General features: G+C 32.9%; 6 protein-coding genes across 7 annotated transcripts; 3 read left to right on the plus strand and 3 right to left on the minus strand.

Annotated features, from left to right (window-relative positions):
- Positions 1-8,957: 8,957 nt before the first annotated feature.
- On the minus strand, positions 8,958-9,527 carry OCT59_008134 (uncharacterized protein; the record flags this gene model as incomplete). The annotated part of the gene is made up of 2 exons (XM_066142248.1): positions 8,958-9,344; positions 9,396-9,527. The coding sequence occupies 2 exons, from the start codon at positions 9,525-9,527 to the stop codon at positions 8,958-8,960; spliced, it is 519 nt and encodes a 172-aa protein (XP_065999147.1).
- Positions 9,528-13,122: 3,595 nt separating this feature from the next.
- On the plus strand, positions 13,123-15,001 carry OCT59_008135 (uncharacterized protein). 2 transcript variants are annotated; one of them, XM_025322820.2, is made up of 7 exons: positions 13,123-13,237; positions 13,333-13,422; positions 13,492-13,857; positions 13,924-14,062; positions 14,130-14,197; positions 14,271-14,410; positions 14,485-15,001. In XM_025322820.2, the coding sequence occupies exons 2-7, from the start codon at positions 13,405-13,407 to the stop codon at positions 14,594-14,596; spliced, it is 843 nt and encodes a 280-aa protein (XP_025165279.1). In that variant the 5' UTR covers positions 13,123-13,237; positions 13,333-13,404; the 3' UTR covers positions 14,597-15,001. The 2 variants fall into 2 exon arrangements, with proteins under 2 accessions (XP_025165279.1, XP_065999148.1); XM_066142249.1 differs by lacking the exon at positions 13,333-13,422.
- A 405-nt stretch (positions 15,002-15,406) lies between these two features.
- On the minus strand, positions 15,407-16,208 carry OCT59_008136 (uncharacterized protein). The gene is made up of 3 exons (XM_066142250.1): positions 16,091-16,208; positions 15,837-16,020; positions 15,407-15,763 (listed from the first exon to the last, which is right to left on the minus strand). The coding sequence occupies exons 1-3, from the start codon at positions 16,101-16,103 to the stop codon at positions 15,703-15,705; spliced, it is 258 nt and encodes an 85-aa protein (XP_065999149.1). The 5' UTR covers positions 16,104-16,208; the 3' UTR covers positions 15,407-15,702.
- A 1,326-nt stretch (positions 16,209-17,534) lies between these two features.
- Positions 17,535-24,213, plus strand: OCT59_008137 (uncharacterized protein; the record flags this gene model as incomplete). Its single annotated transcript, XM_066142251.1, has 8 exons — positions 17,535-18,273; positions 18,349-19,123; positions 19,189-21,665; positions 21,732-23,075; positions 23,152-23,264; positions 23,381-23,811; positions 23,912-24,090; positions 24,167-24,213. Exons 1-8 carry the CDS (start codon positions 17,856-17,858, stop codon positions 24,211-24,213), a joined length of 5,784 nt encoding a protein of 1,927 aa, XP_065999150.1. The 5' UTR covers positions 17,535-17,855.
- A 50-nt stretch (positions 24,214-24,263) lies between these two features.
- OCT59_008138 (uncharacterized protein) lies at positions 24,264-24,846 on the plus strand (the record flags this gene model as incomplete). Its single annotated transcript, XM_066142252.1, has 2 exons — positions 24,264-24,360; positions 24,434-24,846. 2 exons carry the CDS (start codon positions 24,264-24,266, stop codon positions 24,844-24,846), a joined length of 510 nt encoding a protein of 169 aa, XP_065999151.1.
- A 68-nt stretch (positions 24,847-24,914) lies between these two features.
- Positions 24,915-25,762, minus strand: OCT59_008139 (uncharacterized protein). Its single transcript, XM_066142253.1, has 4 exons — positions 25,577-25,762; positions 25,291-25,508; positions 25,147-25,227; positions 24,915-25,067 (listed from the first exon to the last, which is right to left on the minus strand). The coding sequence occupies exons 1-4, from the start codon at positions 25,724-25,726 to the stop codon at positions 25,034-25,036; spliced, it is 483 nt and encodes a 160-aa protein (XP_065999152.1). The 5' UTR covers positions 25,727-25,762; the 3' UTR covers positions 24,915-25,033.
- Positions 25,763-26,116: the final 354 nt, after the last annotated feature.

Here is a 26,116-nt window from a genome sequence, read left to right on the forward strand (position 1 = left end):
GTCCGGCGATTCCACTTCGGTCTATTTTACCTAAAGAATTATTTACTTCCATGAAAAAGGTTCGCAATAACTTTGGTACTCGTTTCCTCACCTAATTGGTTACTCCGTGTGGCTCCAGACTTCTTTCTTGGAAAGATTTGCGCTTTTTTAAACGAGTTTTGAACAAAGGATCTGTGCCTGCTTAGTTTACTTATTTATTTAATTTTGTTGTTGCTTTTAACTCTTCTTCCTTTTTTGTTTTACCACAATTTAAAATACCTAATTCCCATACTGTAGCTTCTATACTTTCTATAGATATTAGTCGAAATTATTTGTTTAATCCCCAATTAGCTATTTCTTTTAATCGCAATACTAACTCTTTTCTTGTTGGCCGTGTGATCATTACCTATCCTGCTCCACGCAATGAAGCTCTTATTTCACATTGGATTGCGTCATTTGTTGATGACTTATTATCTGAATTTACTGCATGTCAAGGTTGTGCCTCTGCTATTCCGCGATCCTCTACCTCTAAGACATTGATTAAACGATGTCCCTCTGAAAAATGCTTCTCTTATGTGCCTTTATCAAATCTTATTCGTTACCTACGAAGCCTCGTACCTATATACATGCGGACACTCGTTCGGTCTTACTTTCCGCTTCGTTAGGCTATGCCAAATCTCTATTATTATTTCACCTTTTTGCTCCAGTTCGATCACTTCCTATGAATAATCAAGTGTCTAGGATGTCCGATATCCAACTTCCTTTCTCGGTGTCTACACTATATATCGATGGCTCTTTCCTTCCTATTTCAAGTCATTCGTTACATTCGATGGCGTATGCATGGACTGCTATCGATTCTGATGGATTTATTCTTGAATCTCACTATAATATTATTTCTTCTCTTTTTTCTTCTGCCTTGCGTTCTGAAATCTTTGCTTTATTACATGGACTGGACTCCCTCCCTCGGAATTCCAAGATTACTGTCGCTACTGATTGTGCACAATTAATTTCCTTATGGTTTACGTATGTGGATGTTCCCTTTATTCCTAGAATGCTTAAAGAATCCAACTACCTTTTATGGTCTTTGGCACGGGCTATTACTTCACAAAAGAATCTGGAAGTTACTTTTATCAAGGTTCCTGCTCACGCTGACGATTCTTTGAATAATCATGTAGATGCATTAGCTAAAGCTGCTCATATTGACTCGCATCTTCCTTCTCGTCCGTTATCGGAATTGCTGGCTCCTTGCATTTTACAATTTAATTCTTTACCTGTAGATATGAATATCCAGAAATTTATTAGAGATATCTTTGATGCTAAGAGCCTTTTAACTCTTGCTGTATTACCAAGATTTAATTCTATTTTTTCTACTTCTGAAATCGATTGGGCTTGTACCAAATTTTGTCTTAATAATAATAAGCAATTTGTCTCCCATCGGAATGGCCGTTCCAAGTTTTGTGCTTTCCGTATCAAGATTTTACTAGATATGCTTCCGACACTCACAACTCTTCAGAAACAAAAGCCTCATATCTACGACCCGAGTTGGCCCTGTCCTCAATGCAACTTCTCTCCTGAGACTTTAAACCACTTATGGACTTGTCCGTATATTTTACCTGAATTTAGTCCTTTTAATACCTTCAAAACACTTCTGCTGGAACTCAGAACTGTGTGTCTTGAGAAATTTCTTTCTGCGACTCCTTTGATACCTTTACCGGACTCTTTCGTTGCGGAATTTACGGCTCTTGATTGTTGGGAATGTGATTTTCCTTCGTCTTCTTGCCTGCGACTTGCACGTGGACTTATACCGATATCCCTTACAGGATTTCTTGGACTTTACTTTTCATCATCCGTTATATGGTCTATTTTAGATACACCTTTACATGACTTTCACTTTGATCTTTATGTTCAAATCTGGTTGTGCCGTTCTGTCTTCTTTCATCATTGGGAATCAGCTCAAGGCATCACTAATAAAATGAAATCGTCCGTTATTGGACCTTCTCCTATTTCTTACTCTTCCTCTCAAATTTCTCCTGATTTTTTGACACCTTCCCTGGCGACAGTTTCCTTGGATTCCTGGGTTTCTTGGGTTTCCTCTTATATAATCCGTGGGAGATCTTGGATTTCGCACTTGGATTTTTGGCGCCGTTTAACAGTTCAGCCTCTACTTAGGATTTCTTTTTGGTAACGAATTGGATCTTAAGACATGCTGGATAGTTGACTTACACTGGCCTTCGGGTAAAGTTGGGGTATGCGTTTCTGTAATAGTTTAGTTTTTCTTTACTTAATTTTATTTTGTTTAGATTTCTTTACTTGTATGAATCGTGAAGCTAGTTTTTTATTTTTTATGTTTATTTTCTATATTTGTTATTTGTAATATTGTTCGATTTGATTATTATACTTTTCGTTTAAAAATTAAATAAAAAATAAAGTCAAAAGACTGTTTACTCATAATCACCAAATATGGGGTTGGTTACCCTATCTTAAAGTGTTACTACTAAGCACTTTATTAAGCCCTGAGATGGTGAGGTCGCAAGTTTGATTCCTACGACCATAGAAATAAAAAGAATTTTACTGCGGACGCTATAACCAATAGCGTGAAGGTACAGGATTGAGTGTGAATTAACCGCATCACAGGTGAATTAAGATAATGACGGTTAGGCCGCACATTTCAACTAAGGTCATGGTGTCCTTCTAACGTTTCCTAAGAGGTCATTGGTATGTTCGGAGTCCTGTCTTTGAGGTCGCTCGCATAGTATACTTAGATTGGTGTCTGTCTGGTGGTCGGCTCTGATACTGCTGGAGGTACGGTTTGCTGTGCTAGATGGTCCCATAAATGGTAAAATCATGGGTGCAATGTCTTAATGGTAGTTGACCTTCTAATAGGTCTTAGACCAACTGTGATATTCCTGAACAGAACAGATAGCTTGGTGATTGAGTTCAATTCCCTTCTCTGATGGGCCCTGGTTGGTGATTCCTGGTGGTTGATACCTACCATAAGGGATGATCCTGGGTACTATTTTCAAGTTTTATCTGTCAGGTGGTCACTACAAAGTATACCACTTAGGGATTACAACTGTACTATCAGTGGTGGGTAATCGCAGGCTGTAGTGGCCTTTGAGTGAGACCTAGTACCTAATATGGTGGTATGGAAGGGGTCTAGATGTTTGAAGGTTATCTCACGAAAGTCCTCTGTGACAGTAGTAGTAGTGAAGGGTTTATAATAGTAGCCATTACAGTATCATGCAGCGGAGTTAGGACGAGTAGGATGGTGTTCAGCAGTTTCAAAGAACCTTCAGGAACCCTGGGGAATGTCCTTGCGTTTCGGTTGTGGTGTTGAATTGTCTTTGTTAAAGGCGGCGGGATGGTTACATCATGGCTTAGTGAGGATGATGCATTGAACGACCTACTTCTAAACTTTTAATAAGAGGGGGCGGAAAGTAGTGGCCACTAAACATACAATACACTTGTAAAATAATTACCAAATATTGGTATTCAGGCAGGATTTGAAGGCCGCCGAATGAGGATATGTGCTTTGCGTTTCGGTTATTGGTGTTGAATTATCCTGTTAAAGGCGGCGGGGATGGTTACATCGTGGCCTAGTGAGGATGATGCAATGAATGACCTAATCCATAACTGATAGAGGGTGTGGAAAGTAGTGGCCACTAAATGTACAATTATACTTTTCGTCAAAATAACAAAATACTAATTAAATTTATTTTGACAGACATAATTAATTCATAGTAATTTTATAATAAATAGTGAATTAGTCCGTTCGCCGAAATACGATGTAATCAATTAGCGGAGAAGTATATGTACAATACACTTGTAAAATAATCACCAAATATTGGTTACTACAAAAGTATATCACTTAAGGATTACAACTGTACTATCGGTGGTGGGTAATCGCGGGCTGTAGTGGCCTTTGAGTGAAACCTGTTACCTAATATGGTGGTATGGAAGGGGTCTAGATATTTGAAGGTTATCTGACGAAAGTCCTCCGTGACAGTAGTAGTGGTGAGAGGTTTATAATAGTAACCATTACAGTATCATGCAATGGATTTAAGGACGAGTAGGGTGGTGTTCAGCAGATTTGAAGGCCTTCAGGTTCCTGGGATATGTCCTTGCGTTTCGGTTGTGGTGTTGAATTGTCTTGTTAAAGGCGGCGGGAATGGTTACATCATGCCCAGTGAGGATGATGCAATGAACGACCTACCTCCATGCCTTCAGTAGAGAGTGCGGAAAGTAGTGGTCACTAAAGCATACAATACACTTGTAAAATAATCGCTAAATATAAAGGGTTGATCGCGCTTTCACGGTAGGTGAAGCTGAGAGGCATTAAGCCTGAGTATGGTGAGGTCGCAGGTTCAATTCCGCCGATCATGGAAATTAAACGAATTTTACTGCGGACGCTACCACCAATAGCGTGAAGGTATAGGGATTAGTTGGATTGGATTGCATCTTGGTGTATTAGTATGTACGGTTAGGCCGCATATTTCAACAAAGAGCCTTGATGTCCTTTCCACGTTCCCTAAGTGGTCATTGGTATATTCAGAGTCCTGTTTTTGAGGTCACTGCATAGTATACCTTAGAGGTGGTGTTCTGTCCTGGTAGTCACTCTACGATACTACTGGGGGTACAGTTCGCTGTGCTAGATGTAAGGTTGCTTGCCGAAACCTTCTTAATAACTGCCGAAACTTATATGGAAAATGCCGAAACTATATTAAATTATATTAAAAATCCTGCCGAAACTTTACCGAAATGCCGAAACCCCCATTTGCCGAAACTGCCAAAACCCTGCCGAAACTATAGTAAACATATAGTAAAATCTTGCCGAAATTTATCGCAGGATTTTGGAAAGGTTTTGGCAAGCAACCTTAGCTAGATGGTTCCATAGATGGTAAAATCATGGGTGCAATGTCTTAATGATAGTTGACTTCTTAATAGATCTTGGAGCCAACCATAATGTTCAATGAACAGAACAGATAGGCTTGGTGATTGGGTTCGATTCCCTTCTCTGATGGGTCCTGGTTGGTGATTCTGATGGTTGATACCCACCATAGTGGGATGATCCTGGGTAACATCTACAAGCTTACTGTCCAGGTGGTCACTACAAAAGTATACCACTTGGGGATTACAACTGTACTATCGGTGGTGAGTAATCGCAGGCTGTAGTGGCCTTTGAGTGAGACCTGATACCTAATATGGTGGTATAGAAGGGTCTAGATGTTTGAAGGTTATCTGATAAAAGTCCTCTGTGACAGTAATAGTGGTGAGGAGTTTATAATAGTAACCATTACAGTATCATGCAACGGATTAAAGGACGAGTAGGGTGGTGTTCAGCAGATTCGAAGACCTTCGGGTCCCTGGGATATGTCCTTGCGTTTCAGTTGTGGTGTTGAATTGTCCCTGTTAAAGGCGGCGGGGATGGTTATATCATGGCCTAAAGGATGATGCAATGAACGACCTACCTTCATAACCTTCAGTAGAGGGTGCAGAAAGTAGTGGCCACTAAACGTACAATACACTTGTAAAATAATCACCAAATATGGACTGTCCTAAATGTGTGACTATAAAGAGAGTTGACTGTATTTAACTAATATTTAATATTATTTTAGTAGTGATAAAATTTGTAATATTGAAATCATATTTGTATAATAACTATACATTATATTTTAGGTAGATTTGTATCAATAAATTACAAAATTTTAAATCACTAAAATGTAAAGCCATTTTTTCAGCAGAAGTTGCTGAAAGAAAAACTTTAGTTTTTCTTACTTGAGTGATTGTAAAGTGCTTTTATTATTTTTTTGGACTTCTCAGTCATTCTTTCAAAATTTGAATGAACCTTTAACTTGAAGTTTTAGTGGACTATAGAGTGGTTTTCATCAAAGATAATTTTACTTTTGCGAAGCTTTTCTTCCCACCAGGTTTTTAAAAGTTGTAATAGTTATATACTGGGTAGTTGGATTTTGAATTCTGCATTAGTATGAAGTTTTTCCATTAATTTCTTTATTTTTGAAAGTATTGCAAAAGTTTTTTTCTGAAGTACAACTTGAAGTAGAGGTAGCTACTTAGAAAATAGGCTTTTTTTTTTATCAGTTAATATTTAAGGTATTTGAAGTGGTAGTCAAAGGCTTAGTATTTATTACCTTTTTTACTCAGTTTTTTCTTTAAAGGTTTTCTAAAGTTATGACTTTCTTTTTTGTTCTTTAGTTTTTTTTTTTCCTAGAATTTCAGCATCTTTACTTTTGGTTTTCTTTTAAGAGGACTGGGATACTGAAATGTTAATCATCTGGGCTGGAAAGGAATTATTAAAATTGAAAATATTAGATTGCTTAAAAGTGTATTTAGTTGAATCTGATATATCTATTTGAAATCAGATGGATTATCACAGCACTAATTAAAGATATCAAAAGAACTCTATTTCCTTAAGCTTATAAGTTTCTATTTTAGAATATGCTAACTCTTATACAGTATTTGTTTTTGACCAAGCATATTTATTAGTAGATAAGGCTTAAAATGAAAAGTGTTGAATATAACTATTTATATTCTATTTTGCTGATAGTAGATAAAGGAATCCTGCAGGAATCATATAGGGATTTGATTTTATACATTACTTTTTTTATTTTTAATATTTTCATAATATAATATAGTCTATATTGGAGTTAGTTTTGTAGTTTGTTTAACTTAGACTATAGGATCTGATAACTAAGAAAAAGTTATGTTTTATACTAAACTAGGATTCCGCTTATTTATAATAAAGGTCACTGTAAAAAATTGGCCCTTCACTAATAGTTTTTACCTTACTTTTTTCTTAAATTCTATTGATTAATTAGCTAAAAAGAAAAAAAATCATAATAATGTAACATAAAATTTCCTTTTATAGTAGGATCTCAAAGAATTTTATATATAGGCCTGGAGGTGACCTATTTTATAAGTAAGTGGGTCTTACTAAACTATACCTGTATAGCTATATATATAACTGCCTAACTGCATATACAGTACATAGGATTCTAATAAAATAGGATAACAAGTAGTTTATTTTGTATTAATTAGTTTTAGTAACTTGCTTATATACATTCTGTATATTTGTAATAACTTTAACTTATTATTTCTTTTTCTATACAAATACCGTAAAATCTTGAATTTAAGCACCTACTGAATTTAAGCATCTCTGTCACTTTTGCTGTAATGTCTGTATAAACTAAAATCTAATACCTCTAAATTTAAGCACCCCCAAATATAAATTTTACGGTACAAAATTGCGTAATATGATATATCAAAATTTTATTTTTTTTTAATAATTTTTTTAAAAAATTATTTGGCATAGCAAAACTCCTTTATTTTTTTTTATTTTTTTTTATTTTTATTTTTTTTATGTTTTAGGAGACATCAGCATAGCCGGCTCGCAAAGCTACGTGGAGGGAGCATTACAACACCAGTTGCAGTAATATACTCCTACCATTGAGCAACAGATAACCAACCAAGCTACTCTAATTATTTAGAAGTAATCGGATGTTCATCCCCCCTACCCCCTATATACCACACTGGGAAGACGACCCAAGTTTATACCCACACAAGGATGGGTCGTAGTGTAGCAGGGTTTCAGCAAAACTCTTTTATACACCAGCATTAATTGATAAAATTTTTTGCAAATAATAATAAAATAACTATATAAGCACAAAACATTTTTAATTTATTTCATCCTTTTTTAAGTTAAAAACATTTATTTCAGCCTTTTTTAAAGACACTTTTTTACAATTCCCCTTTAAGTTAATCTGAAAAAAATATTTTTCTTATTGTGGAATACCTGACAACTTTAACGAACGGATTTAATTAATATTAAGGTAAATTAAAAAGGAAAAGGGTATAGATTAAGAAATGTAAATAAGAAATGTTCTAAGCTTTAACATTTCTTTTCTTTTTTTTTAAGGACACCAGTGGCACCAACTTCTTGGAACTTAAATGGACTGAAAGGTAAATTAGATACTTGTTTTTTGTTTAATTTAAGTTTGAATTTTTTTTAATATTTTCTTTTGTATTAAGAACAGCTTTGGATTTTTCAAATTGAGTGTGATGAAATTATGCCGAACTATGACAATAAACTCATTGACAATATCGAAATGAATGTAAGAAAATTTTTTATTTGGTTATTTAATTGCAGACAATTTTAACATCATCACCTAACTCTTCTAAATTTTCTTTTTCATACTCAGCGATTAATCTATCAATTTCTTCATAGACCATATTATCCTCTGACCCATCCAATAAATTTGAAATAGAACATTTTTTAAATGAATTAAAAATAATTTGATCTGAAATGGCATTCCAAGATCGTTTGACCCATCCACATATTTCACTTATCCTTGCTTTTTTTAAGTTACCCTCTTCAGTTACATCTGAACCACCTTTACACATCCATTCGTGCCATTCTTTTCGTAAATTATCTTTAAAAGGTTTGTTTATTAATACGTCTAATGGTTAACATACACTAGTTAATTCTTCAGGAATAATGGCTAATTGAAAATTATGTTGTTTAAATTTAACTTTAACACTTTCTTCTAAGTGACCACGAAAAGAATCATACAACATCACAGCAGGTTCTTTTGACAAATTTTCAGACATCCGAATTTTAAATAAAAAATTAATATAATTCTTCATTAAGTCTGAAGTCATCCAACCTTTATCTTGAAACTAACAAATAACACCTTTTGGAATAACTTCACCTCTTGGAAGTTATTTACCTTTAAAAATATATATTAGTGGATATTTTGTTCCATCTATAAATAAATACAATGAACTTATTAATTTGATATATAAAATAATTAAAGTAAATATAAAAAAATAAAAAAATAAAACTTCTTACCTGCAGAACAAGTTAGAACTATGGTAAAATGATTTTTATCATTTCCAGTAGTACGAATATGCACTGTTTTATCACCCTTATTATTAACAGTTATATTTCCTGCCATGTCAAATCACACAGGAGTTTCATCCATATTAAAAATACTATTCAAATCAAAATTATATAGTGTTCTCAGTCTTATAATATATCGTCTAAATTCATTTAATTTTTCTTCTAAATCCTCAGGCAATTTTTGAGAAATTTTGGTTCTTTTCCTTAATGACAATCCAAATCGTTTCATAAAAAAATTAATCCAAGAAAGATTCCCTTGAAATTCGTACTCTCCCGCTGAATATATTGCTTGAATTGAAGATTCTTTAAGAATTTTACACATTTGTAATTTTATGGAGATATAATTAACAGCAAACCTTTTTTTTCGCTGTTCTATTATCCAACTGTATAAAATCTTTTCTGCTTCAGGATAAAAGGCTTTTCTTCCTGGAGTTCCAGAACGTTTTTTCTTTTTATTTTCCTCTTCCTATTTAGAACTTTGTCTTATCCATCTTCCTACCATAGGTGCGTCTAAATTAAAATGCTTTGCTGCAGCATTTCTTCCATTTTCTTGGGTATACTTAACTACTATTAATTTTTCTTCAAGTGAATATGATGTACGTTGTTTTACACCCACTTTTTTATGCGTCATTTCTACTAGAAATATTGTTAAAACACGTGAAGAATTTTTGAAAGAAATAAGGGTAAGATGTACGTTGATACGTACGTTAATTAAAAAAATTAATAGTAAAATCAAAATTAAGCACCATTACCAATTTTGTCTATCACATGACTGCAAAAAGGGAGTGCTTAAATTCAAGATTTTACAGTACAGTTAGACTTCTATGTACCAATATTCTATATACACAGGCAATCTCGATAAATCAGATCCTTGATAAATCGGATTTGGCACTATTTCAGATTTTTCTTCTGGAACCAAATCATCTATATTAAAACAGTCTTGATATATCAGACTTTATTAGTAAAATCTCAATATTTCATAAATCGGATTTTATTCTAGATCAACTATAGTTAAAAAATCTTGATATGATGTATTAATTTTTTCGGAGTCTGAAATAATTATGTCAATCATTTATTAATTAGGCAAACAATTTTTCTCACTGTTTTTTTTTCAAACTATACTTTAGCATAAGAGAAAACAAAGATACGAATAATAAAAAAAAGAAAACTTTAACATTAGCTCAAAAGAAAGAACTCTATGAAAAACGAAGAGATCAAAAACTTAGTGGTATTCAATTAGCAGCACAATATGGAATTTCCACTAGCACAGTTTCTGATATTTTAAAAAGATCAGAACATTGGCTTCCATTGATACCACTTTACCAAATGCAAATAATTTTCGTGAAAAATCTAGTGTTTATCCATAACTAGAAGAAGTAATGAGCATTTGGGTTGATCAACAAATTTCAAGAAATTTAACTATAAATGGGCCTATTATCCAACAAAAAGCAGTAGAGTGTGCTAACTTGCTTGATATCACTAACTTTTCAGCATCTGCAGGATGGTTAAGCAACTTTAAACAGAGAAATAATTTGCATACATATAAAAAAAAAGGAGAAGCTGACAGTACTCATATTGATGAACTTCCACAAATGAGAGCTGAATTACGAGAAATTCTTCAAGCATATGAATTGAAAGATATCTGAAACTGTGATGAAACTGCTCTTTTTGGCGTTTAGAACCATCCAAAACAATAGCACACAATCCTGTACTTGGTAAAAAACGTCCTAAAAAACGTATTAGTATTTTGGCAACTTGTAATACTTTTTGTGATAAAAAATTGCCTTTAGTTTTTATTCATAAATATGAAACACTACGTGCATTAAAGGGAATTGAAAAAAGTGTTTGGTATTATTAGAATCCAGTTGCTTGCCGAAAGCCTAAAGCAGGGGTTTAGGCAAGATGGCATTTCGCCAAAAAGCGAAATTCTGCTGAAACTATATTAAAGTTATATTAAAAAACAGGTGAAATTTTGGAGAAAGGCGAAACTGCTGAAACTTATTATAAATGCCGAAACTGCCAAAACTCTGCCAAAACTATAATAAATCTATAGTAAAATTTTGACGAAACTAATCGTAGGATTTTGAAGAGGTTTAGACAAGCAACCTTAATTGGAACTCTAAAGCTTGGATATAAAGAAGTATTTTCAAACATTATCTTGAAAGATTAAATTCCAAAATGCTTAGAGAAAATCGGCATATTATTTTACTAATAGATAATGCTAGATGTTATAAATCTGAGAATATCAATAGTCTTTCAAATGTTAAGGTTCATTTTTTACCACCAAATACAACATCATTTCTTCAACCATTAGATCAAGGCATTATTTATAGTTTAAAAGCACAATATTGCAAATTGCTATGTCAAAATCGTATTCAAGCTTATGATTTTTATGAAGAGAGAGACCCCATTCCACCCCCAATTGATATTTTTGATTCAATCAATTTAATTGCTGATGCCTGGAAAAAAGTATCTAAAAAAACAATTCTTAACAGTTGGGCTAAAGCTGAAATCCTTCCCAATAATAATATGGGAGATTCTGAATGTTCAGACAATTCCAATTATGAAGAAGATAATATTGGACATGAATTACAATCATTAATTGATGAGTTAGGATTTGTAAATCCTTTAGCTGTGAATGACTATATTAATATTGATAATAGAGTATCTGCTGAAGAGAAATTATCATTACAAGAAATTGTTGACGTTATAAAGGGAACAAATGAAAGGGAAATTGAAGAGGAAGAGGAGCAAGATGAAATCTCTACAATAGTTGCGTTAAATAGCATTGAAAATGTAATTAAATATATTCAACAAAAAGATTTAGAAATTGGTAATTTAGAAATGAAAAATTTAATTAAATTGAAAAAAAGGATCTTTTTTGATAATATAAATGAAAAAAGGCAAAGTAAACTAAATGAATATTTTGATTTTAATGTATGATAAATAGTTCTTTTATAATAATAAAATTATATTCATTTTTTGAATAAAATTTTGAAAATTTTGAACAAAAAATCACGTGATTTCTTGGTATTTCAGATTTTTCATATATTTTTATATAAATCCAGTTTGGCGAGATTTTTTTGATATATCAGATGTCTTGATATATCGGATATTTTTATTGGAACCAACTGATCTGATTTATCAAGATTACCTGTGTATTAATAATTGCTTATATTGATAAATTTTTTAGATTTCATTTCAAAAAAACTCGTTGTATTGATATTATATATAGTTTTATAATGTAATATGTACTGATACTTTTCTTTGCCCCTTTATAATTAATACATAGTAAAATATACATTACACTGGTATTAATTTCTATAAATTTGGCCGGAATTAACATTAACGCTATCACGTGCAACTGTGCAAGTGCATAACTCCTAAACTCGGGCCAGTTTGTATGTTAAAATTGTACATCCACTGTAAGTTAAGGACGCCCATAATTAGCATCCCGAAAATAAGCACCCCGGCCAGAATTATGAAAATTTTGGCCTACATTATGCTGTTCCCGGCCAGCATTACTGTCAAAAAGGATGCTTAATTTCGGACGTATACAGTATTTATTCGATATAATTATTAATTAAAAAGTATTTTAGATAATGGTTATTTATAAATTCAAACTTAAAAAAAAAAGAGTTAGTATATAAAAGAAAAATTATTTTTGAAAATAGAAAAAACCTTTTTATTCATACTTATTATTAATATTAATATTTAAAACTTTAAACATACAAAATTTTCAAAATAATTTAACTTCTAAGGCAAGGCATGTACTTTGCTAATCTTTTAGGTGGTTTATTTGAGTACGTGTAACACTAAGTTTTCCATTGGTCGTACAATCATGATTGCTAAAAGATTATTACATGAATTGGAAACATAATGCTTAATTTATTAAAATAAACCATGTTTGAGAATCAACGAAGTAAAGGATCAATGAGTGCTGGATCATAATGACCAATCAAAAATGATAGATTTTCTATTATAGATGGTAAATGTGCAATTTTAAGTTTCATCGTTTTGATGTACTAATAAATAAATATCATATAAATATTTGGGTTCCTTATTTTATAAAGGTATCATTCTATGATGATAATCACTAGGACAAGCGTATATTTATAGATTTATAGACGAGTGTGACATATATTAATTAAAGATGAGCATATGATTGGACTATAAGAATGCAATGGACTATTCTAAAAGCAAAGCCCAGTTTTAGTAGTACTATTAAAATTATCATATTTCCGACTTGGCAACAAGCCGCTTTGAAATTCTTTTGACCAAAACCTCTTCCAATTAGTTAGGTTTGCATATATATATATATAATTTATTTATTTATCCAAGGTCATTATTTATTATTTTTTTTTATTTCTTGTTTTTTTTTAATTCTCTTAAAACCAGCTTATATAATTTCATGTTAAATCGTTTCTATAAAACAGAGACATTCTAGAATCTAGCTTTATATTTCTATAAACTATCTAATATCAATATTAATAATACAATATTAGAAAATGAGCAAATATTCGCGAGTAAGTTCATACCAATGAAGTTATTTAAACTTGATAAGACTCTAGTAATAAACTAAATATTTCAATTAGGTTCCTAACTCTGAAGACGATGTTCAGGTCGTGGAGCTTCAGGTACCTCCTTCAACCGTTGAAGCTTCCACATCCCGTTCACCAAGTCCTATTCCCTCTACAAATAACAACGTTGATAGCGATGAAATAATAGAAACAGAGTCTACACCAATGGTAACTGAAAGTGTGGAGACCACATCAACGACTGATAATGATAATCATTATGAAAATGATAATGGTGGAACCAGATTATCTATACTGAACAAAATAAAAAGAAAACCCAATGCTACCCAACAAGCTACTTTACCTGTAGTAACTGATGGCGTATTCTCTAACTTGTCCGCAAAACCTGATACAGAGGCAGATAAAGAAGATGAGAATCCACCAGTAAGTCAAGATCTGTCAGAATGCAATCATGTTTTCATTTACTGATATTCTTGATTTTTTTTTCAGCCATATGAGACAGCTGCAGCTGATGCAGCACCACCATACTGGGAAACAACTATCATTGCTCCAGGTTTAAGCGGGGATGAAATTCTTGTTGAAGGTTTACCCGTAGGAAACTTTTTCAGTTTTGTTTGGAATATGCTCGGTATGTGCATAATTTACAAAAAAAAAATTAAATAAAATTTTTTAATTTAATTGACATTTTTTTATAGTTTCCATGAGCTTCCAATTTGTTGGATTCTTATTGACTTATCTTTTACATACCAATCATGCCGCCAAGGTAACAAATTCTTATTTTTTATTCGAAGGATCTTATTTAATTCCATTATACTGATATTTTTATTATTCATCAGAATGGCTCCCGAGCTGGCTTGGGTATTACATTGGTGCAGTATGGTTTCTACCTTCGCGGTAGAGCATTACAAGATGATGATTATTATTATGATGAAAATATAAATGACAAAGAAGTGATGGCTCGTAGCGCATGGTTAAGGTTTGTTTTTTATATATATTTAAATAACATTTACTTAATCTCCATGTTAATAACACATTTTTCATAATAATTAGTTATATTCTCATGTTTTTGGGCTGGTTCATTGTAATTCGGAGTGTATCAGACTTTATAAGAGTTAAGAGGATGGAAACCGTTATGCGTACCACACCCGAAGAGAATGTATAATATAGACATTTCTTATAAAAAAAATATATATACAATTTTGCTATTATATTTGCCTTTTAACATACTAGTTTATATTTTCTTGTATTATTTTTTTTTTATTATTATTATTTCAAAGTTTACATTCCACAATTAATTGTTTATTAATGTGATCTTTTGAAGCTGTTTATTTTTTCTTTCTTCAAAAATAATATAAATCATTGCAAACAATAATATATATATATATATATATTTTATTATTTATTATTTCATTTGAGCTATACATAGTTCGAGGTTTTGTGCCGGATCAAAATTTCTTCATTATTACTCTCCTTTTTTTATTAATAACATATACAGAGTCTTAGTTTAAGTTAAAGTAATGACTGCGAATAAAGTAATTTATCTTAGAGAATTGAGATAATTCAAGGGATTTTGTTAGTTGCACCGTAACGAAAATTACATATTCATCACAAGGAATCACTGTTTATATCTCTTATTCGTCACATGATATTTATCACCGGCTATCTCACGTGATAGTGTATAACGCCGTAATGTGGGCCAAAATAAATTTTTTCGGGAAAGAAAAGTGTTAATCACTGCCAGTTTTTTTGAGCAAATTTGTTTCTGAAATACCTGAACAGAACAGTGCAATAGTACGCATAATTTATATTTACACTTTAATAATTTAATTAAAAAAAGGCAGAATTTGGGATATCATTCCGTTAAAAAAACACAAGTACTTTGTTAATTTTCATCGCCATAATGCGTGACATGCATGTTAAGGCGCGAGGAATTTAATTTTAAGCACGAAAAGAATAACAGACTGCACACTAGTTGCAAATAAGTAGAACCCAGGCAACACTTATTAATTATTATTGTGATATATTACTACAATTATTGAAAATCATGATACAAATATATAATATCTTTCTATCATTCAACCATTAATTTGGATTGAAAAGGTTTTGAGAAATTCAGCTATTTTGCTTGTTTTTGCTTATTTTTCAGCGTTTGTTTTTTTTTTTACCTTTTACCACTCCAACTGTTATTCGTTTATTTTTACCTTTACCACTGAATGAAATTCAGTTACTTTAAACAACTTTTTTGCCTTTTACCATTCCAAAAAAATTTCAGAGACTTTTGAGAAAGATTTGGGTCACTCCGAAAAGTACTTCTACCTTGACATCAATTCTATTCAAACAATGACTCTTGTAAGATCATAGTCAATAGGATCGGTCATATTTTAATGTCTTTTGTAACATACCTTTTTGGAAGTTTTAAATTAAGGCTGAGGTTTTTCGGAAGATGATTAACGATTATTGTTCCTTGCATATTAAAAGTTTCAAGCCCGGCCGTGACCATGATTTCATTACAATCTACAACATAAATCGTAAGACCCTCCTTAGATTTCAGGCCAGAGGTCTGAATAAACATATTTATTGTTCCGCCTTAGCAGTAAACAGAAAAGTTAAGTACAAAATGACGCTAAATAGCATGCATACGTTAAATTACACAAACCTCTCAACGTCATCACAAATAGCGAAGGGATAATACCCACATTTTCTTTATTGTATCTTTCTCCTCTTTAGATTTGTAGTCGGTGAACTAGAAAGAAAACAGTATATGTAGTCCTTTCAATGATTTTTCTTTAGCAGAGGATATCGATATATATATGAGAAACTTATTGTCACACAGATTGATCAGTTACGTAATATCTGATATACTTACGCGACGCGATGCTGTGATGAATAAAATTACTGACACGTGACTGTGCTTACTGTGCTTGACACGTATGACACGTGCTATAAAATTACATGTACGATATGTACAAGTAATTGTTATAAATTTATGGAAGTTCATAAAATTAGTGTCACATGAGACTTAAAGCACAAATGATCCGTTCGTTATATGCCAAATAGAATAAGATCGCCGAACGTAAACTTGATTTGAATGTCTATTATTCACCTAATTGAATAAATATCTTTATTTACGAAGTTACTCCTGTGAAATGATACATTCAAAGTTAAGGGCTGTGAAATAACATTTAATTATTATAAGCGGTTTGTATTTTGGTTTGTATTTTAGTGCGATCCCGATGAATTTCGATTGGCTTCACATAACATCCTTTACATAGATTATAAACCGTGGCTAATAATAAAGCTTAGTATACCACAAAATTTATTAAAAAAATCCATTTGTTCAATTTTCCCAGCATACAAGTTTTATTGTTACATCCTTTCTTTCATAAGGCGAAAGATACAGGTTTTTGACAAAGAAACAATGTTAAAAATAGATTAAAATGAACTTAAAAGTTATAATGTAGTTGTTTCCAAAAAAGGCAAGTTCTTCCGACAACTTTGGCTAAGTCAAATTCCACACAAAAAAAAGTCGGAAAAACTTTGATAATATATAAAAAATAATATCAAGATTTTAAAACAATTTTTAAACTAAATTTAAACTAAAAATAATTTGTTTCACGAATCCACATTGATAACAGGATTTACTGTTTGACACTATACTAACAAAGTTTTTTCTTGCACATGTAGTTTATGCTAAACGGCAAATGTGATCTTAATTTAGTTATCTTCCGGTGGATCTTTATTTATTATCTTCAGGCAGAAAATAGTTTTTTTTTCAAAAAAAAAAAAAAAAAAAGAGCTTCCCGCAGGCAGAAAATAATCTCTTCAAGAATCTTTATTCTAATTAGCTTCTATTTTTTTACATAATATGAAATAATATATACGGGATTAGCGGGAACTTTTTGGAAAGCCACTAGTATGGTAAAAAAAACCTCATTCATTCTGATCTGATGGTTATAAATATAAATATATATAAATATGTATATATATTTTTTTATATATATATAATTTTTTTTTACTGTACACAACATATTAGATATATATTCGAAAATTTATATATATACTTTGTGTAATTATTGCAAGAAATTAATACTCATTTTTTTTTATTCCTCTTTTTCAAATAACACAGCCGTTTTTATTAGATTTTTTGCAAAAAGATCCCGAAAAAATCAATTATATAAAGTGAAAAAAATTCTTTGAGGAAAAAAAAGGAAAAAAAAGGATTATCTTTCAACGCAAACACGTACTAACGCTTTATTCTATCAAAATTTTATATACATTTATTCTAAAATTACTTCGCATTATAAACTTCTCTTCATTATTTGAAAAATTCTTTACCTGATAGTCAATACAAGCAAGCTTTTCACCTTTAAAAAAAAAAAAAGTTATTCTTATTCTACTCAACATAACTAAATTGAATAATAATGTCCGGAAGAAATCACGAGCACTATAATAAACCCAACCACGAAAGTCGTTACTCTAATAATTCGAATAACTTTGGAGATAATTATAATAATTCACCCCGTCACAATAGAAGTTCTCCTCCTCGTCGCGGCCATAATGGACAAAGTCGCGGTTATTCTTCAACTGACCAAGGTTATCTGAACAGCTCACCTCGTCCCAGTAACAATTGCGATAGCCAAGATAATCGTAATCTTAACAATCGATCTAATGCTCGTGCTGCTTGTAGTCCTTATAACAGAAATTCTCAAAGCAGCAGATCTCGCAACTCTCATACCGGATCTTCCGCTCGTGAGGAACGAGAAAATCCTCGTCCTTCGTCGTTCCAAGATCCCGATGATTTTTTAGGCGGTTGGGGTGAACCTCAAATGGAAAATTGTGGTGAGTCTATCGAAGAGAGAAAATACAAAGCGGCTGTCAGAGACCCACCTTTCTTAAAATTAAATCCTTCGAAAGAAGCATCCAGGGTCCCCAGTACCGATGATGATGAGGTTGACTGGGTAATATCTGAACCTATCCCTTCGAATTCCGTCACGATTCGAACTCAATCGCCGCCGCCATACTTTTTTTCGGAGAATGAAGTTAACAACAAAAAAGTTTCTCGGAATAATAATAAAGGAAAGTCTAAAGCTTCCCAGGATCAATGTTACGAAGAAAAATTTCCTAATAATGGAGAGGATGATTACAAGGGAAAAAGTTTTCCCCCACCATATCCAATTGTCCCGGTCTCCCCAGATATCGAACAACACTTGCCTACTGACAGAATTTTTGAGAATGATTCTAGGTCATCCGCACAATCCTTTGATAATCTCTGTAAAATAGCAAAAACACTTTGGAGTGATTCCACGGATGTCCCACTCGATTTGGCCAGCAAGCAAGACGTGAATCCTGATGAGTATTTGAGACTTAATGGAGATAAACTAAGGGAGGCTTCAGTGGAATATAGCAATTCTAACAATAAAAATCGTATAGAACCTGAATGGCCCGAGGAAAAGCACGAGGAATGGCCCGAGGAACGAGATTTTTCAAATGTGACGCCTTGCAATCCTGAATTAACATACAATCAATCTTCCTCATTTATAGGCTATCAGTCTTTCTCATTTACAGATAATCAGTCTTCCTCGTTCATAGACAATCAGTTAAATTCACCTAAATTACCCCCACCTAAATCATCCTCAATTAAAAAAACAGATTTCAGATACGCATCAAAATTAATATCTTCTTTTATTTCGTAAGTAGAATCTGATTTTAGTTTCTGGTTTTTTTATTATTAATTTAAAATTTATTAAATTGAAGGAACGAGAAGAGTGAGAGGAGAAAACTCGCTAGAAATCCTCCTAATGATGATGCGGGAAATTATTCGACTGTAATTTCGACAGTTTCGACTATAGAAATTTCAGAAGTAGAAATTTCAAAAGTAGAAGTTTCAAAAGTAGAAGAATTTTCGATTTTAACATCATTACGAGCAAAAGACGAAGAAGCTGTTCGAGATTTGGTTGATAACATATCCCGCTCCCCTCCCGATAGTTGGCTTTATCACACTCTTTCTAGAGCTCATTTTTTACTTCCAAAAATCTCATCATTTGATAAACAAGCTATACAAAATCTTTTAAAAATTCTATCTTCTCCTCTCGTTCTCAAACAAAATAGCGCCGAAACGAAAGAATTAATTGATCTTATTATCGCGCAAGCCGGTTTTTTCGAAAAGATATTCTTTTATATGAAAGGTGTTATTTTCGGTAGTGACCTTATACCGATTATTAGACTGATCGACTTTATTATTCGATATTTTCCTCGTGCAGATCTAAATATTCAACACAATGATATCGACGAAGTATATATGAGGGTTAAAAGTACCTTTCTTGAGAAAGAATCGGATGATGTTACCGCAATGCTTATTAATATTAAAAGGTACCGACCCAAGAAGAGCATAGCTGTTGATTGGAATGTTATCGGCCAAAATGATCAGAAAAAGGCCGTTGAACAGAGTAAGGACATTGAACAGAAGAAGGCCTTAGATTATCAAAAAAAGGACATCGAACTGAAGAATGAACAGAAGAAGGTCTTAGGTCATCAAAAAAAAGACGGTGATCTTCAGAAGAATGAACAGAATGTCTTAGATTCTCCAAAAAATGATGATCAGAAGAAGGAAAAGCAAAAAAAACCCGATTGGATAATTCATCACAGTGAAAACCGTACTGAGAAGCCAATAGAGCCTCTTCCTGAAGAAATTTTTAACTTACGAGAAATGATGATTAGGCCCACATTAACACCACATTTGGCTAATCGCTCCTGGTCGCCTGAACATGAAGAAATATATCGTCAAATTCATTACGATTTACTGAGAACTGAAGTTGTAGAGGACCTGCAGAGGGCTAGCGTATCGTTTTTTGCTGATAATTGCAAAGACTATGATATACCAATGAATTCACCCTTTTATAATTATGTTTACTACCAAGATGTTCAAGTTGTCGACACTTACATTGATAAAAACTTTACTCCGTACGTTAGAGTTGGATTTAAACCAAGTCGACCTGTTGATTGGATTAAAGGTGAACACCTTATATACGGTACCTATGTACTATTGTTTAAGGTCAAGACCGATCTATCTATCGATATATCAAGTATGACCTGGGCGATGGTCGGATATTTCAACCTTGATGATGTCATCAGACCGAGTTATAATAAAGATCCATGTTGGAAATTACGGGAAAGTTTTGTAGGTTTAAATTTCTCCTCGTCAGAATTCGAGAAGCTCGATATTGATGGAAAGTATGTCATGTTGGAATCGACCAGGAACTATGCTACAATAAGGCCAGTAATGGAATGGCTCAAAGAATCAGGAATCCAAAGATTTATTCCATTGTATCGAGAACTGTTCACATGCAGCCTTAACGTTCCTATCGTTAAGGATACAGAAAATAAACTTATCCCCGGTTATCTTGAGAACGTTTCCTTTAACATAACTTCAATTTTGGTCGATCAAAAAAATAAAACCATTGCTAGGGATCTAGCTCAGTGGCCGCATTATTCGATTAAAAATGGCACAGCATACAATATGGAACGTTCTGGTGTCGTTGCTTTACGACATATAATTTCGAATAAAGTTGCCGTGATCATGGCACCAATTATTACGTCAAAAGCGAGGGTTGCTTCAAAAGCTGTAGAACTCCTTAATCAAGCCCTTGAACAGAGCCACTGTCATGAACCAATTCTTATTCTTACTCGTAGTTCATATGCTTTGGATAGTATTTTGGAACAACTGCTTCCTTCCTTTCCGGAACTCATCCGTTGTGGATCCTTGTCAAAATGCAAAAATCCTGCTCTTAGTGCTAGGCAAATTCAGGATGTGGTTGAAGAAAATTCGAAAAAAACATCTTTACGCAGGGGATGGTATAATATTAGTGGCGAAATTATTAGTAAACAAAAAGAATTAATGGAATTATGGAAATTAAGGAAAATTGGTTTATCATTACATTATTTCTTAGAAACATGTCCCAAAGGATTCCGCGAACAACTGAGTCCTGTGAACCCGAGGACACAATCTAGGGCTTTTGGATTTGAGCACGAAAAAGCAATGCTTATACATTGCTTAGAACTTTGGTTATCGGGTATACCGATGGTAACTGTAGATAAACTCTATCCATCGAATAAACAAAAGGGTTTAACTGAAGACTTTCCGGCCTTTCCGAGTTTTCGACATAGCATACAACGAACTGATACAACCTTACCTGCAAATCCTTGGTCCAATGTTACACAAGGTTCTAATCAAGGTATAGTTATGGTCAATAAATATCCGAATTTTGTATTTAGCAATCCTAATTTTTTATTTACAAAAGAGATGTATATACGACCTTATCATATTTCACCATCGCTTTTTGATGAACTTTCCAAATCATATTTATTCGAAAACGATTGGATGAAAAGCAATGGATGCAATGACGATGAAATCTCTTTTCCAACTGACTCTGACAAAGAGATTTTGAATCATCAAATTGATGATCGTGTTATATTCAAATCTGAAGATGGCTATAACAGTTTTTTTTCTAATTCTAATTTTTATAAACACAAGACGGAGTTCGCCAATGTGGCGTTAGGGTTTTGGCGTAATAATGGAAAGAACATTTGGGATATGAAGGTAGATGAACGCAAAAGTTTATATGATAGGTTCTGTCAGCGCCATAAAAATTTTTGCGATCCGAAAATTCGTGACATCCAAAAAAGTGCAATATCAGATGCAGAAAATGCCAAATCGACGCTAATTGCGCGATGGACCGAAGTGTGTAGTTTTGTACCAGTAATAGGAATGACCGTAAATTATGCTACGGAATATAGAGAACTACTCACTACCATAAAACCAAGAATTTGCATTGTGGACGAAGCATCCGAGATTTTGGAATCTCAGTTAATGTATTTAATCTCCACAGACCGACTCGAACATTTAATAATGTTCGGTGATACTAAGTATTCAAAGCCTGATGTTAAGAGTTGTACAGCTCAAAAACACGGATTGGATGTATCATTATTTGATAGGTGGATCCAATGTGATGGAAAATCCGTCTGTTTAAAACAACAATCTCGCATGCATCCAGCTGTCCATGAACTTGTTCGTACATTTTATGATGAAGATGGGACAGAAAATATAGAGACAAATAATATTCCCAAGATTAAGGGTGTTCCCTCTAATGTGTTCTTTATGACACATAATAATTCTGACGATGAAAAATGGACGTCTTTCAAAAAAACAAACACTTTCGAGGCAGAATTTATTATAAGATTTGCTTTCTATTTGTATCAGCAGGGATATGATCCAGCGAAGATAACTATTCTGACGCCTTATCTGGGGCAAAAACTTTTAATTCTGAATTTGTTAAAACCAGAACTAAAGAAAGACTTATCAAGGAATAGCAAATACGGACGATTTGATAAGGAGAGGAATCAAGCCGGAAAGATTAGGGTTGAATTGATCGATAATTATAGTAGTGAGGAGAATGAGATTGTTCTGCTTTCATTGGTGTCAGTAAGCAAGAATTGGCATGAAGAAGCTTTAAAAACATTGAATAATAAAAAGCGAGCAATAATCGCTTTGTCAAGGGCACTTCATGCACTTTATATTTTCGGTAATGACGATATGCTTCGTAAAAGCGAAATATGGGCACCGATTGTTAAGCTGACAGAAAAAAGTAATTAATAAATTAATAACTAAAGAACTATTTGTTTGATACTAATAATTATATTGATTTTTCTTCATTTAAATAGAAAATGCGTACGGAAAAAGCTTGATTCTTTCCTGCGATACTCATAATAAACAAAGAATAGAAGTTTCAACATTAGAAGATTTTGAAACAAAAGTACCATATGGCGGGTGTTCGGTAAGTATTTTTACCAATATTTTTCATTATGACAACGGACAAATATAATACGTAAGGGGATATATCTTATCCATTTTATTACATATATTAATAATAATATTTTTTTTTTTTGTTAGAAACCATGTGACGATTTATTGAAGTGTGGACATGCATGCTCTAGAAAATGTCATCCTATCCAACACTCAAATGAAGTAAATTATATTTGTCATCGCCCATGCGCTCAATCTAGACCCGAAGGATGTTCGCACAGATGTCCTAATAAATGTAACGATTGTGAAAAATTAGGAAAGTGTCCACCATGTGAGGAGGAAGTTAGAATCAAATTATCATGTGGTCACGTAAAAATCATGTCATGTCGTAGAAAATTTAATATGGATAGAATGAATGTGGAATGCAGTGAAAGGAGAATGGTTACTTTTGAATGTGGGCATAGTTCCATGTTTCCGTGCAGCACAAGGTATCCTGTGTGCCAAGAAACCTGTGGCAAGCCTTTTCCCTGCGGGCATCGTTGTCAACGCCAATGTGGAATAGAACACAATCATGAAAGGTCCGATTGTTTGAGCGAATGTACGAAAGTCTTAATCTGCGGACATCAGTGCGCGAATGGTTGTAACGAACCTAACCGTCATACTTCTTTTTGCATCAAGCGATGTCGGATTAAGTGCTTGCATGGACGTGTGTGTCCAAAAACTTGTTGTGAGAAATGCACAAGCTGTCGTGAGCCTTGCCCGTGGAAATGTCCACATTATAAATGCAATAGGAAATGTTTTGAAGTATGTGACCGAATTCCATGCGATAAGCGATGCCAAATATTTTTTAGATGCGGGTAAATATTTAGTTATTTAATTTTATTTTCCTCTTTTTTAATTAATCATTATTGTTTAATTTTAAATCTTTCATAGTCATCAATGTAATGGTTATTGTGGCGAAAAGTGCCCTCCCTGTTTAAAGTGTAATCCAAGCCTACAATGTAAGATTACTCTTTTAACATTTTCCGAAATGGAAGAAAATGAGGATCTTTATGTTCTTCCTGAATGTAATTGCGTGTTTACAGCAACAGGCCTTGATACATACTTTAATAACCAAGCTAAAAATGGTAATATATACTTTTAATTTGTTTATTATTTTTATAATATTAATTATATTTATGAATTTTTCACTTCAATTAGGCGATCACACCGCCGTAAAACTCTGGCAATGTCCCAGCTGTCAAGAACCAATCTTCACCGCTATGAGATATAGCAATTATTTAAAGAGTGAAATTAATCTTTGGAATATAATCAAACATAAGCAAGAAATAGCCCGCAATTCACTCTCAGAAGAGGAAAGGAGACAGATTATTAATGCCATGAACGAAGAAACACGAACTACCGATTTCAACAGCATGGTCGGAGGTAGATGGTTCGTGTGCCCAAATAAACATCCGTATTATATTGGGAACTGTGGTGGTGCCACCCAAATATCAAGATGCCCGGATTGTTCCGCAACTATTGGCGGAACCCAACATAGGGTAATTAACTCCAATAAATTTTATGGAGAATTTGACAACAGTACTTCGCCTGCTTGGCCAGGCCAGCACTAGATATGTTGTCAGATTTCCTTAATTTATGTATATATAATAACTTAGATACTAATCAAGTGCAAAGTGCATTTATATAATTAGTAAATTATTTTATTAATAGTAATTTTTACATGATAATTTATGTGCGTCGTAAATTTTAAATTTCTTTTGATATTTTAAACAATGTTTGTCGCTAAATAAATAAAATTCAACTACTTGGTTTATTCATCGGAAGGCTATCTCTAAAAAAAAGACGAGAATGTGGGATCAACTAAATTTATTGATTTTATGGATTTTATGCGAAATGGCAAATAATCTTACCCTAATGTCTCTTCCAAATGTGGAATCATATGAGAACAAAGATAAATGGTTATAACAGGTGCTGGCGGTCCATCACGTGATCTGTAATTTTATAAATCATATGAGCGAATTTTGACCTCGTATTACAAAATCTTTTGTACTTGCATATCATGTTCTTTATGATCTTCGTGATCAAGAATCATCTCGTCGTCATCTTTTTTTTCTTCATCTTGTGTTAAGGAATCCCGTCCGATTTGAGTATATTGATGTAAAGAACCATTTAATTTTCGTTTAATTATTTCTACTATGGTAATAGTTTTATTAATAGCTGGACCTTTTCCTGAGAATACAACAACATTTTCGGGCGTAAAACTTGACTTATCCTAGATTTAATAGGAATATAATTTAAAATTTTTCACTTTTCATTGTAATGGATTATTATATGAGCTACCTGAAAAATTGATAAAGCAATTTCAACATATTTCTTGATTTTACTCGATTGAACTATTCTAATAAATTTTTTTGGTTGAATATTTAAAGAATTTTCAGTTTTTTGTTGCAATATTGAATCCTGAGCTAAGTCTTTATCTGATGATAACATTTGGTCTAATATTGAGGGAGGGAAATAATTATTTCCAAAATCAGATTAACTGTGGCAGTGTTCAAAACTTTTGTTATTTGGTTTAACAAGTACCCGGAAACTTATACCGGTGCACAGACTATATTAAAAATTTCCAAAAGTTACCGTACAATATACACTCTCCGAAACTTCAAATGACAAGGCCTTATAGGAAATCTGCTAGCCCTGGTTGTAATAGCAGATGAAACAAACGATTATGTAAAGTTGAATGCTGTCACCAAAGCATATTATATAGTATTTCGTGAGATGCCGGGTATTAAATCATTTAAGTGAGGAGGCACAGTATAATTTTGACCAGAATTAAGCTTAAGTCACCAGAATTAAGGGGGGGTATTATTGTACATGTAGTTT

The sequence above is a fragment of the Rhizophagus irregularis genome, chromosome 16 (genome assembly GCF_026210795.1).
Source record: "Rhizophagus irregularis chromosome 16, complete sequence".
Classification (NCBI taxonomy): Eukaryota; Fungi; Glomeromycota; class Glomeromycetes; order Glomerales; family Glomeraceae; genus Rhizophagus; species Rhizophagus irregularis.